Source organism: Brassica napus, chromosome C5 (assembly GCF_020379485.1).
Source record: "Brassica napus cultivar Da-Ae chromosome C5, Da-Ae, whole genome shotgun sequence".
NCBI lineage: Eukaryota > Viridiplantae > Streptophyta > Magnoliopsida > Brassicales > Brassicaceae > Brassica > Brassica napus.
In genome coordinates, this window is record NC_063448.1 from 19,448,051 (window position 1) to 19,461,450 (window position 13,400).

General features: G+C 38.4%; 1 protein-coding gene and 1 long non-coding RNA gene across 2 annotated transcripts; one reads left to right on the forward strand and one right to left on the reverse strand.

Moving 5' to 3' along the window:
• The first annotated feature begins 284 nt into the window (after positions 1–284).
• LOC106414100 lies at positions 285–2,951 on the forward strand. The gene is made up of 3 exons (XR_001282761.3): positions 285–667; positions 956–1,006; positions 1,251–2,951. It is a non-coding gene; the product is annotated as an uncharacterized LOC106414100 (long non-coding RNA).
• A 3,475-nt stretch (positions 2,952–6,426) lies between these two features.
• LOC106412999 lies at positions 6,427–6,957 on the reverse strand. Its single transcript, XM_013853854.1, has one exon. It carries the CDS (start codon positions 6,955–6,957, stop codon positions 6,427–6,429), a length of 531 nt encoding a protein of 176 aa, XP_013709308.1.
• Positions 6,958–13,400: the final 6,443 nt, after the last annotated feature.

The window sequence follows — 13,400 nt, forward strand, 5'->3', positions numbered from 1 at the left end:
TAAAAATTGCTTCGGGGGCACCATGCATTAGTCATTTGCTATTTGCAGATGATACAATGTTTTTCTGCAAAGCTAATGAACATTGTATACTGAACATTGGGTCTGATACTCTGTCAAAGCTTGCAGATTTAGTTTTGTTTTTTTCATTTAAGATACTGATTTGAAAGCTGTTGACGATCTGTGTACAGATCCCGAACTTCTCTCCCATATGGCGACCGTTGCTTCTAAGCTCTATTCAGGTCTTCACGTCGAAACCCTATATGCAGGGCCGGCCCTGGTCCAGGGCCGGTCCTGGGCCAAGCCCAATGAAACATTCGCCTTGGGCCCCAAAAATTTTTGGAAATTTTTTTATGTAAATAGACCCCTAATTTGTAAAAAAAAAATATTTTAGGTCTCCAAATTTTTGAAATCTTTACTAAATGGTCTTGGGCCTCCAAACTCTCGGGGTTGGCCCTGACTATATGTCTTTGTGTGTGTGTGGGGGGGGTTTTGATTCAGATTTGTTTTTGTTCTTGGTGGAGGAAGATGGAGAAGGAGCTTGACGGAGGAGGATGTATACGAAGCTTGACGGAGGAGGCTCCTCACTGTGACTTCTCCGACGACAAGCCCTTTGCCCGAGCTTGCTCCCCTGAATTCACCATCCAGAGCGACGACAAGCATGGACGTGGTATTGCTCTCTTCTCATCTTGAGAAAATTATTAAATTTAATTTGGTAGAGAGTGACGTTAGAGGTATGAAGTAGCTATCTATATAAGAGTGCTTTTGATGAGAAAGTTTGGAGCTTTAGATGTGGAAAGAATATATTGATCACAAAGTTAGGTACTTTTGATGTGGAAAGTGTGTTTTGATTACTATGTTTCTGTGTTATTGTCATCTACTTAAGCTTATAGTGAAATTCTTTATTGTTTCTCATTGTTTGTCTCTTGATATGATCCTTTGTTTGTGGTTCTTGTAGGAGGATGATTCTTCGTGTATCGTGGTACGCCACACCATGATCCTTATATTGGTAAGCATCTATGCACATAAATAAATTGTGGCAGGTTTGGTAGGAAGCATGGTGGGCTGATTCTTCGTGATTAGTACTCTCTGTGATTTTGTTCTTTCTTTTTTTATAACTTAAAAATGATGCGATCAATATTCAAATGATTCAGTGAAGCAGTTTTTGCTTGATGAATAATCAAGTGGTTGTATACTTATCAGTTTAATTAATCAGTAAAAAATTTGCTGAGACTGAGTCTTTCATGTTGCAGAGTGGTTGAAGGATGGTTCTATGTTTGTTACTCAAGCAGTTGTTGTCATTTGTGAGGCCAAGCTCAAAAGCTCATATGTAATATTGAATAAGAGTATGGTTCTATGAACAGCAAGCAAAAGTAGAATAAGATTATGGTTCTATGTTTGTAAAATCAGTAATAATGTTTTCCAAGATGTAATATATGTGTTTTATACCTTTACAAATCAAAGAAATAAGAAACTGCAATGGCTTTCAGATTCAAAACATGACGTTTATTGTGTATTTCTTCTCATATTTGGATCTCCCATACTCTGCAAAAAATATATGTTGGCTGATCATTTTTAACTTTTTAAGAAGTAAAACCAACTAAGTTTCTAATTATAAACATGTAACACTTTTAATGAGTACTTGATATTATTGAAGATATTGATACAATTTCAATAGCAAAATACAATAACACAAAAAAAATTAGTCAAATTTACTACAAGTAACTAAGGGAGAAACTTATAAAGAAAACTTAGTCAAATTCACAAAAGATCAAACATTACATTAGTTCAAACATATAACTCAAATTTTAAGTGAAAATTGAAATTTTAAATTTCATGAAAGTTAAAAAGTATATCTTATGTTCTAAGAAGACACGTAAAACCATATGACTTGATATTCTTGAAGTTACTTAACACTTTTGAAAGTTTAAAAAATATATATGAAAGTTGAAAATACAAGTTTAAAAAAAACTAACGTAGAAGACTTCTGGGGAAATCTTATCTCATTAGCTTGAAACATTAATAAGTATGAATGTTATTAACTTCATAATTATTACCAATTAAGTTATGAATTTCATTCAGGAGTCCTAATATTGACTAATATAGATGAATTAACAAGAAAATGTTGCAAAAGGAGTAAGGGTCTCTTTCTATCCCAGAGAGAGAAAACTCTCTTTTTCCTCCTTCTTATCAATTCTAAATCTTTCGGAGGAAAAGATTTTTGTTTATGTATGTTTTTGTTGTAAAGCTTCGATCGTGAGATCGATTATCTACTTTGCTAGGCGATTTTCTCTTTCGTTTTAGACGATTTTGTTGTGGGTTTCAAATCAAAACGGGTTTTTCTTCATGTTTCAACCTTACCGATTTGTTTTGATTCAATAAAATTCCGGTTAGCGGATCCTTTTTGCTTCTCTTCCCTGTGTTTATGGTTATACCGATCGATCTTAGAAATTTCTTATTTGTATCAGCTGGTCAAGCTTTGTTTCTTTATTGGGTGAGGAATCAATCTTCCCTACTGTCAAGGTGAAGTCTCCTCTAAGATAAAGAAAGAAGACGATTGATGAAGGGATAAAGAGTTAGCAAGGATTTAGATTAGTCAAGAGTCTTTTATGGAGGCGTTTTGGCAAGGTCATGTTGCTGTTTCTTTTGAAGCTTCTCATGGATTCACCTCTGGCGGTATGAAGAAGAATCTCTATGGTCATCGGCGATTAAGGGATGGAGGAGCAAGCAAGTGAATTGGACTGAGCGGTGAAGAGGCCCGGTGGTTCTTAGACCGACATGTAGCCGGTGGTGGCATCGGTTCTCTCTTCTCGATTTCCAGAAAGGACGAGCACCACATCACCTAATATGTGTCCCACATGCGGAATTTTGTTTATCATATTAAGGACTGTAAACGTAGGATTTGGGCTTTGTTGGGCTTCAAGAGTTTTGCAAATTGAAATGAGTTCAAATTACTTGTAAACTGGCCTATGGCCTTTTAAGCTTTAATGAAAGAAAGAAGTTGACAAAAAAAAAACGAGAAAATGTTAAAAAGTGTTTTTAGTTTTAGATAAAATGAAAGTTTATAACACGTTGACGTAGGCGATTTACATGGAAGTCTTCTGGCTGACATTCTAGGAAGTCGTCAATAAGATCATTTTTGCAATTGAAAATTTACAAAGGAATACTTCCAGAGAAATCTACTCTACAGCAGACTTCTTTGGAAGTCGTCCTTTGTAAATTTTGGTTTACTTTTGTTTTCAAATTTTTTTCAAAAATCTCAGAGACGACTTCCATGTAAGTTATCTAGTATGAACATGTTAGTTTTGCATTTGACCGGGTTGTGTCAGATATTTGACAATTCCTAGACGACTTACACGGAAGTTGTCCACAGAAAAACAAAACTTCAATATTTAATGTTTGTTAGACGACTTCCATGTAAGTCGTCTCGGGTTACTTTTGCAATTGAAAAATAAAACTTAAATATTTAATTTTAGCCGGTCGACTTACATGTAAGTCTCCCGGTCTGTGGTAACCAAAGTTTGACCATAATCTCGGAATAAAATCCTGGAAGACTTACACATAAGTCGTCTAGCGAAAGACTTACATGTAAGTCGTCCGGATAAAATTAATTATTCAAATTTTAGTTTTCAGTTGCAAAAGTAACCCGAGGCGACTTATATGGAAGTCGTCTAACAAAAATTAAATATTGAAGTTTTGTTTTTCTATGGACGACTTCCCTATAAGTCGTCTAGGAAAAGTCAAATTTCTGACACAATCCGGTCAAATGCAAAACTAACATATTTATCGTAGACGAAGAAGTCTTCTCTATGATTTTCGAAAATTTTTTTAAAACAAAGAAAACTGGAAGACTTCCAGAGAAGTCGTCTCGAAAATACACATATAAAGTCAATTGCAAAACTAACCTCTGCATTGACTAGAAGACTTTCGTGTAAGTCTTCTACATCCAGAAGACTTACGCGGAAGTCTTCTAACGAACATATCTGGAAAAAAATTTGATTTCATACCTTAAATTCGCGAGATAACTTCCTTAGAACACATAAGTCTTTTCCAAGCAGCCAGAACCTCAAATGAAAGCGATCCACCAAGAATCGTGAGCTTGAATGGTCCTATGAACCTTAAAAAAATTTAGAATCAAAATCTTGGGTTTTTGGATGAATATAGAAAGAAAGTGAAAGAGATGTTGTTTTTAGTTCGAAATAAGATAGAAGGAGACAAAATTGATTTTTTAGGTGCATTAAGAGTTTCAAATTGGTTGTTCATGGTGGTTGGTGTATTGATGGCAACTGCAATATTGTAAATACTTGATGAAAATGAGGATGATAGAGTAAAATACTCATTTTTGAAAAAAATAATAATAAAATAATGACATTTTCGTGAATATTTCAAACTTTTGGGGTGAACAGGAAAAATCAAAATTCCAAAAAAAACATGGATTAGTTTTGTTTTTGACTTTTAGTCTTGAGTTATGTTCGCAAAAATCTCTTCTTTTTTGGCTATTTCACCGATAAGCCTTTGTTTTTGTAAACTCTTTTATTAATAGATTTATAAAATAGAAATGTAAGATAATATGTTATATTTTCTGCATACAAATTATGAATATATTATTGTATATTATTTTTTAAGGAATGTGGTACAGTACTTTATCAGTTGCACACAATGTGCTTGCTACAGTGTCATGCGTGAAAAATTAAGAATTTAGTCCACTTTCGAACAAAATTATCAAATCAATCAACCATTTTATTACATGGTTACTTTGTGAATATTTAATTCCATTATATTTATTCAGAAAATTCACCCTCTTTTCTTAGCACCTAATGTTCTTTTTCGTTTTTAATGACCTTAACTATACTATAAATGGTTATCAATAAGTATCAACTGTTCTTTGATCCAAAACAAAAAGTATCAACTGTTAATAGACATCGTTAAATGTTTTTGTGTGAAAGCGTGGATAAAAACACTAGAAAATAATAATAAGTCCATGATTGAATCTTTGTCCATGATTATACACTCGTTTAGTTCAAAAATATATCAGGATTTATATTTTAATCATGCGAGGACGTAGCCAAATTTAAAACAGAACGTTCTCATCATTTTAAAGATCAAACTTTTAAACAGAACAGTGACGACAATGATTAACTACATTAGATTTTACGATCAACTGAACCTTAAACGTAACTAAATTTAACGATTGTGTTTCGTTTAGTTTTGGCACGTTTGTAAATTGTAACCCAAAACCAAACTTGATTTTATGCAAAAATCTGTGTATATATTTATGTAAGTCGTTTATATGTACTAAGGTTATATATTATTGTTGACGTTCAGCAACACTCAACAGCTCTTCTATGTTGTAAAATCGATCGTACGTATAAGCGAAATAATAATACACAATAATATCATACGATGCATCTGTAGTTTACTTTCTTTCGTAGACAAAAAGCATTTTCAAGTTCATGCTACTAATCATAAAAGCATTGGGATAGTCATATGTAAACACCACAAAATAAAATCAAGAAAACAAGAACAAATAGTTTTCTACAGCAAAGTTTCTATAATATTTGTACAGATTGCTTCCTTTTTAGTCCTCGTGGAATCATGTAAATAATTAAATATAGAATAGATCATGATGAAAATATGTGAAAATAATCATTTGAATCCGAGAGATTGCAATCATGAGTATTGTAAAGCATGTGATTAGCCCATCATTAGATCAAGTGGCACATACATATTCATAAGGCAACTCGATCTATTACTTGAAAAGCAAGTGAACCAAAAAAAAGTTAAGTTCACATATAGTTAATTTACAACAACAAAAAAGTTCACGTATAGTTCTGTTATTAAAAAGAAGAAGAAAGTGAAAGTTAGCATATGTTCAAAAAATAAGTGAAGATCGCATATATTCAATTTGGTAAATGGCAAAGTAGTCCAATTATAGCAATTGAAAGGAAAAGTTAATATTTCACTTTCGATTCATAACTTGCGTTATTATTTCATGTGGATGTTTGATTTATCAAATTAACTATTTTTTTTTTTGAAAAAATTTTAAATTTATTCACTTCAAAAACCTTTGTACAACCTAATGCTATTTTGTGTAGAAAGCTATGAACCTAAATATAACTTTGAGAAGAAAAAGGAAAGCATTATTTACTCCCAAACCATATCTCCATGGCCTTCTCATATTTACTTCCAACTTTCTTTCTCAAGGATGATATTCTGTTTCGGACCAACCTATCCAGATAGATGAGAAGCGAGCAGGGGATTGAGGAGCCTCTCCTACTCTTCGAGAGTTTATTTCATGCCAAATGGCATAGACAACCGCTTGGAAACAATAACGGAATAGGAAGGTTAATGTTTGGTCTTGTAGACCTGTCACCAATCTTTGCACCAACGTTTGCCATTGAACCGTAATTCCTTGCCCAGCCAGGCCACTTATCGTACCTCTCCAAATTTCTTCAGAGAATACACACTCAAAGAACAAGTGATCTCTCGTTTCAGTAGCTGCATTGCAGAGCCAACAAATAGATATTGATTGTGGATTCCACCTGAGCAACCGATCACCCGTCGATAACCTGTTGTGAACCGCAACCACTTGGGAGTAGCTTCCTTTAACCAGATCCCATTGAACCATGGGACGCGGGGAGCGTGTGTTCTAGTTAGATTCCATGTTTGAGAAGTCATGAAACCTGGTCTGAATTCTCCATTCTCCCTCATCCAGAGACATATATCATCTTGCTGTCCAAGACCATGCTCTTGAAGAGACAGAATCTCCTGCTCTATTTGCATTAAGATAGAGCTTCTGTGCCTACGCCTGCGATAGGTGTGCACAACTCTCTCCACCGTAGCGTTGATCGGAATCCCAAGTCTGATACAGCCTCTTTCTCCAGTAAGATTTATCAAGACTCCCAACTGCGACCACTTATCGAACCAGAAGGATGTCGATGATCCGCTATTAACTTCCATTTTGGTGAGTTGCAGGGCCAATGGTCTGAGCTTTAGAAGCTTTTTCCACATCCAGGAGCCAAAGCGATTGTTTCCTTCACACTCCAAAAAGAACTCTTCCTGATCAAATATCAAACTAACTATCTATTAAAACTAAGCTCTAACTTCTATTTTAATCAGTTAGGTGATACGATATATGTTAAGCACGTTTCACTCAATTAATAAGCAGGTAAAAATATAACTCAAAAAACTCAGCCAGAAAACAACTAAAAATGGCTTATTTGCGAACTAGCCATATTTTCAATACACATTAGGTAAATGTCATTGATTTTGACATAATATAATTTCTAACATTTATACCACAAAGTAACCGTTTTTACCCCTTCTCTTTACAGGTACAAGGTAAGTGTGTGGGGGAAATAATGTGGCCAATATAATAAAAAGTCAAGAACATTTGAAAACTATTCCAAATAAAAGAAAGAGAAGATATCCACGTTGACATTTATTGACCACATGCATATACATCCTTAGATACTGAACCTTATCCCAATCCCTTCCCAACCCCTAAATACTATACCCTAAACCATAATCAGTAAACCCTAAACCCAAATATAAACCATAAACCCAAGTATAAAACTCTAAACCAAATAGAATGGAACAAAAGGTAAATATTTTCAATACTCTAAACCCTAAATACTATACCCTAAACCATATTTTCAATACACATTAGGTAAATGTCATTGATTTTGACATAATATAATTTCTAACATTTATACCACAAAGTAACCGTTTTTACCCCTTCTCTTTACAGGTACAAGGTAAGTGTGTGGGGGAAATAATGTGGCCAATATAATAAAAAGTCAAGAACATTTGAAAACTATTCCAAATAAAAGAAAGAGAAGATATCCACGTTGACATTTATTGACCACATGCATATACATCGAGTGTTATATTCCATATTATTGATGTAGTGTTGGATTATAACTCCACCTACAACCTCTAAATACTAAACATAACTCAACCCCAATCCTTAGATACTGAACCTTATCCCAATCCCACCCCAACCCCTAAATACTATACCCTAAACCATAATCAGTAAACCCTAAACCCAAATATAAACTATAAACCCAAGTATAAAACTCTAAACCAAATAGAATGGAACAAAAGAAATAACATAGTATATATTGGTGAAATTATGAAATGTCTATCATTGCATGGAAAAAATTAATGTTGACCCCAACCATACCCCTTACTTTCTAAATACTAAACCATAAACTCAAATCACTAAACCCTAACCCAAATATAAACCCTAAAATTAAATATCAAAATCTAAAAAGTACATAATATCATGTAATATTAAATTATATTATGTAATATTCAACTATACAAAATAGATCATGGTACAATTTTACAGGTTCAAAAACATGTAACGATAGTTAGAACTTAAAAAAATTAGAAACTATATTTCTAAACAAAATATAGCACTTTTAGTAGTCGTCAAATCATGACAAAATAATATAGTAACAAAATATATCGCATTACATAATACATAATATGTCCATCTAGAATGGAACAAGAATCTGTCAATGGAATAGTAACGCCACTTAATTCTACTTCATGCGTATGTGACTTTCATGTGTGTTGCAGCACTGTTAGTGGGATCTCAGATATGATGCATGCATGTCATTCATATTATAATTTGTCACCATCAGCTGAATCACATACGCTATTAGGGAGAATCAGTTCTAAAACCAGTTTTCAAATATTTAATTTTCTATACTATTAATCTATTAACTAGTTATCATTCCCATATTATAGTACTCTAATACCATTGTATCATCAATACCACGAAACTATAAATCAAGCAGAGCGCCAGAACTTGAGAAGGATCTTCGTCGAATCGGTGATGTGGATGCGAATCGGCCCGGGTGATGCTCCTCGCCGCCTCGGTTTTAACTGCGGCGGCGCTTTGGTGGTTTCAGAAGCGGAAAAAGTTAGGATTTTTAAAGAAGTTTCTTGATCACAAAATACTCTCGGAATTCAAGCGATGGTGACGATATTGATACTCCGTGAGTGAGACCATGGCAATCGTAGAAAGTTTCCAAGAAAAATTACAAAAAGAGGATGTGAATATCGAGCGGCCATGAATTACTTTTGACAGGTAATAGTTATTAATTTTTGTTTTTTATCTGTAGGTTTCACCGGTTGTTGAAAAGGAAAAATTAGAATTATTATAGAAAAGCCACAATGTGTATAGGTGTATTAGGGAAATTGGACATCTAGCTAATTAGTGATTTTTTTAGCGTTATACAGTCCAATTTCCCTTAAAAAAATCAGTTTAGTTGTTTTTTTTGCTTAACATCAGTTTACGTTGTTGACCATCGCTTGTATGCATGGTGGTTGTTGGAGTCAAAAACGGTTATTTCGAAATCAACGGCTATGATTATTTCTTATTTGCGGATTTCTCGCAAAACATTCACTGAAAGAAAGATCGGAAGTGAACGAACGAGCGAATCCCGCACAAAAGCCACTCGCCATAAAGCTGAACCATCACGCGGGTCAGCACGCCGGCGAGCTCAACCATCTTGCCGGCCAGCTCGCCGGCGAGCTTAACCGTCGTGTGGTTGCACTCGCCCGGCGAGCTCAACCATCGCGCCGGTCAGCTCGCCGGCGAGCTGAACCGTCGCGTGGTTGTGTTCGCCGGCGAGTTCGGCCGTCACACGAGTCGGCTCGCCCGGCGAGTTCGACCTGATCCCGGCCTGTCCGACTTACTTCGACTCCCGTATCTTCCGTATAGCTCTGATATCCGACCTTTGGGACCATATACTTCTTGTTTCGTTTTGATTTAAGTTATTCTCGAAGTTTTATGACCAAAACCGAGAAATCGTATAAACGCCAAAAGGCCTAGGAACGGTCCGCAAGGATCCTGACTGGTCTAGAGGCCCATCTACGCTCTCAAAAGGGATTCGAGCCCATAAAAGTTATGACGGTTTGTCCTAACTCGTAGAGATACGATAAATGTAAAGATTCGAGGATAACTATCAAGATCGACGAAAAATGAAATATTCCCGAAAGAGATAGACTTGGGCCCAAAGGCGAAGGATTGGCCACCGACGTAGAGCGACTATATAAGGAGAGCAGGAGCATAAGAAAAAGGGATCCGAGAATTTAGACTTAGAGAACTCCTGCTAGCTTAGAGAACTTAGGGCTTAGGTGGTTAGACTAGCACGACAAGGCATAGAACGTCTTGGCTGCCTCTTGTCCTGTTGTTCTGATAGTTAGCATATCTCTACTCCTCTCGGAGAAATCTTGTATTCATACTATTCAATAAAACGCCTCTGAGCGATTATCTATCTTTTTATCGTTCTAAAGTGATTACGCAGAGAATTCGGACCTTCAAGAAAAAACGGGTTCACTCGGTTTTCCTCCATTATTATTTATTATAATCGACGGTGTGAATTTTGGTTCCCACAGTTTGGCGCTAGAAGGAGGGGGGGTTTGACGAATTCTCTAACTCAAAAATCACTTAACGATAAAAGACACAGGATGTCCGCTCCAGCAGCTAACGATGTCGTTTCTTTCAAGGACCGGGCAACGGCCGATCAGGCCAAACCCCACAACATTCTCCTTGTTATCGAGCTGTCGATCCAGGACATCGACGTAGCGAGAGTGTTGGTCAACACCGGATGCTCGGCCAATATTATCTACAAAATCACCCTCGAAATAATGGAGATCGATCGGTGCGCCATTACGGAAAGACCCAGCCCGATATTCGAACTCTCGGGAAATGCTACTATGACTCTCGGCTCGATCGACCTCGTTGTTAAAGCTGGGAGCATCATCAAAGTCACGGAATTCTTAGTCATCGACCGCCTAACATCGTACAAGCGATCGTCAGTACTCCATGGTTGAATTCCATGCGTGCGATCCCTTCGACATTCCATTTATGCCTTAAGTTTCCAACCCTTCGTGGAGTCGAAACTATACAAGGAGACCGCAGGATGTCGCGAGTATGTTTCACCGCCGAGTTAAAGAGAAAGAACTTTGCGATCGAAACTTCCCATAAAAAGAAAAGAAAGCTGACTCTCGATGAGAACGCCCCGGAACAAGACTCGGAAGTCTTCTGGCAATCTCAAAGGACCAAACCCCTAGAAGGGAAGCGCAAACCGACTTGCGAACCGGTAATTTTGATCTGCCTCGACGAATCCTCTCCGGAATGATGTGTCGAGATTGGAGCCAAACTCCGCGAGCCACTAAAGACAGAGCTCATCGCCTGTCTCAAAAAGAACCTCAATGCGTTCGCTTGGGCCGCGGAAGATATGCCAGGGATCGATATCGGCATAATGTGTCATGAGCTTAACATCGATCCGACCTACAGACCCGTCAAACAAAAAAGGCAGAAGCTAGGACCAGAGCGTGCCACCGCGGTAAATGAGGAAGTCGAAAGACTCCTGAAGGTCGGATCAATAACATAAGTTAGGTATCCAGACTGGCTCGCTAACCCGGCCGTGGTCAAAAAGAAAAACAGAAAATGGCGAGTATGCGTCGATTTTACCGATCTCAACAAGGCCTGTCCAAAGGATTGCTTTCCACTCCCGCACATCGACCGACTGGTCGAAGCAACAGCAGGGAACAAACTCTTATCATTTATGGATGCCTTCTCTGGGTACAATCAGATCATGATGAATCCCGACGATCGTGAGAAAACTGCGTTCATCACCGATCGGGGAACATATTGCTACAAAGTAATGCCTTTCGGTCTCAAGAATGCAGGCGCCACTTACCAGCGACTTGTCAATCGAATTTTCTCCGAACAGCTCGGCAAAACTATGGAGGTATACATCGATGACATGCTCGTAAAGTCTCTTGACGAGCACGACCACGTCTCCCATTTGGAGGAGTGCTTTGCAAAACTTAACGCCCACAACATGAAACTGAACCCTGCAAAGTGTAGATTCGCGGTGGCATCAGGAGAATTTCTTGGGTACCTAGTCACGTGTTGTGGGATCGAAGCCAATCCTAAGCAGATAAACGCGTTAATAGAGATGGTCTCGCCAAGGACGAAACGGGAAGTCCAAAGGCTAACCGGAAGAGTCGCGGCCTTGAACCGTTTCATCTCGCGCTCAACGGATAAGTGTTTTCCTTTCTACGACACGCTGAAAGGGAATAAGAAGTTTGAATGGTCGGAGGAATGTGAGAAAGCTTTCCAACAGCTAAAACGTTACCTAGCCCCTCCTCCCGTCCTCGCAAAACCAGTGGAGGGAGAACCCTTGTTCCTGTACATCGCAGTCTCCACAACAGCGGTAAGGGGCGTTTTGATTAGAGAGGAACGCGGTGAGCAAAAACCAATCTTCTACATAAGCAAAACGTTACTGGACGCTGAGCCCCGGTATCCCATGATGGAGGAACTAGCATTCGCAGTTATGACATCGGCCAGGAAACTCCGGCCGTACTTTCAATCACATACCATAATAATCCTCACCACCTTCCCCCTGCGAATGATCTTGCACATTCTGAGTCAGTCAGGACGACTCGCAAAATGGGCAATCGAACTAAGCAAGTACGACGTGGAGTACCGCCCAAGAACATGCGCAAAATCTCAAGTACTAGTGGACTTCTTGGCAGAATTGCCCACAGGGGGATATGACAAACACGGAACCGGACTCAACCTGGATCCTTCACGTCAACGGATCATCGTCCAAACAAGGATCCAGGACAGGAATCCGGCTCACGTCTCCGACCGGCGAAGTCTTGGAACAGTCGTTCCGATTGGAATTCCATGCGTCGAACAACGAGGCCGGATATGAAGCACTCACGATTAGCCCATGGGCTTAAGATCCGCAACATTCACGCTTACTGTGACTCTCAGTTAGTCGCAAATCAGTACAGCGGAGAATACGAAGCGAGGAACGAAAGAATGGATGCATATGTAAAACTCATCCAAGACCTCTCCCGAGACTTCAGCCACTTCGCCCTCACTAGGATTCCTTGCTCGGAAAACACTCAGGCGGATGCCTTGGCCGCACTCGCATCAAGTTCGGATTCTGGACTAAGATGAGTAATCCCCGTCGAGTTCATCGAACACCCAAGCATCGGATCACCAGTGGTCGCCAATCTGATTCGAGCACAAATCGAAAATGCGGAGGAAGTCGAAGACCCACCAGAAGAAAACGTGGATCAGTCGGAATACGGCTGCGACAGCCCATGGCTAGAGCCAATCTGAGCATACATAATCAACTGAATGCTTCCCACTGAGAAATGGGCGGCCCGCAAAATCAAGACCCAGGCCGCGCGATATGTAACGGTAGAAGGAGAAATCTACAAATGGAGATTCTCCGGCCCACTCATGACATGCGCCGAAGGCGAAAAAGCAAGAAGAGTAATGGAGGAGGTTCATTCCGGATCATGTGGGAACCACTCCGGTGGAAGATCTCTCGCCGTAAAAATAAAACGCCATGGTTATT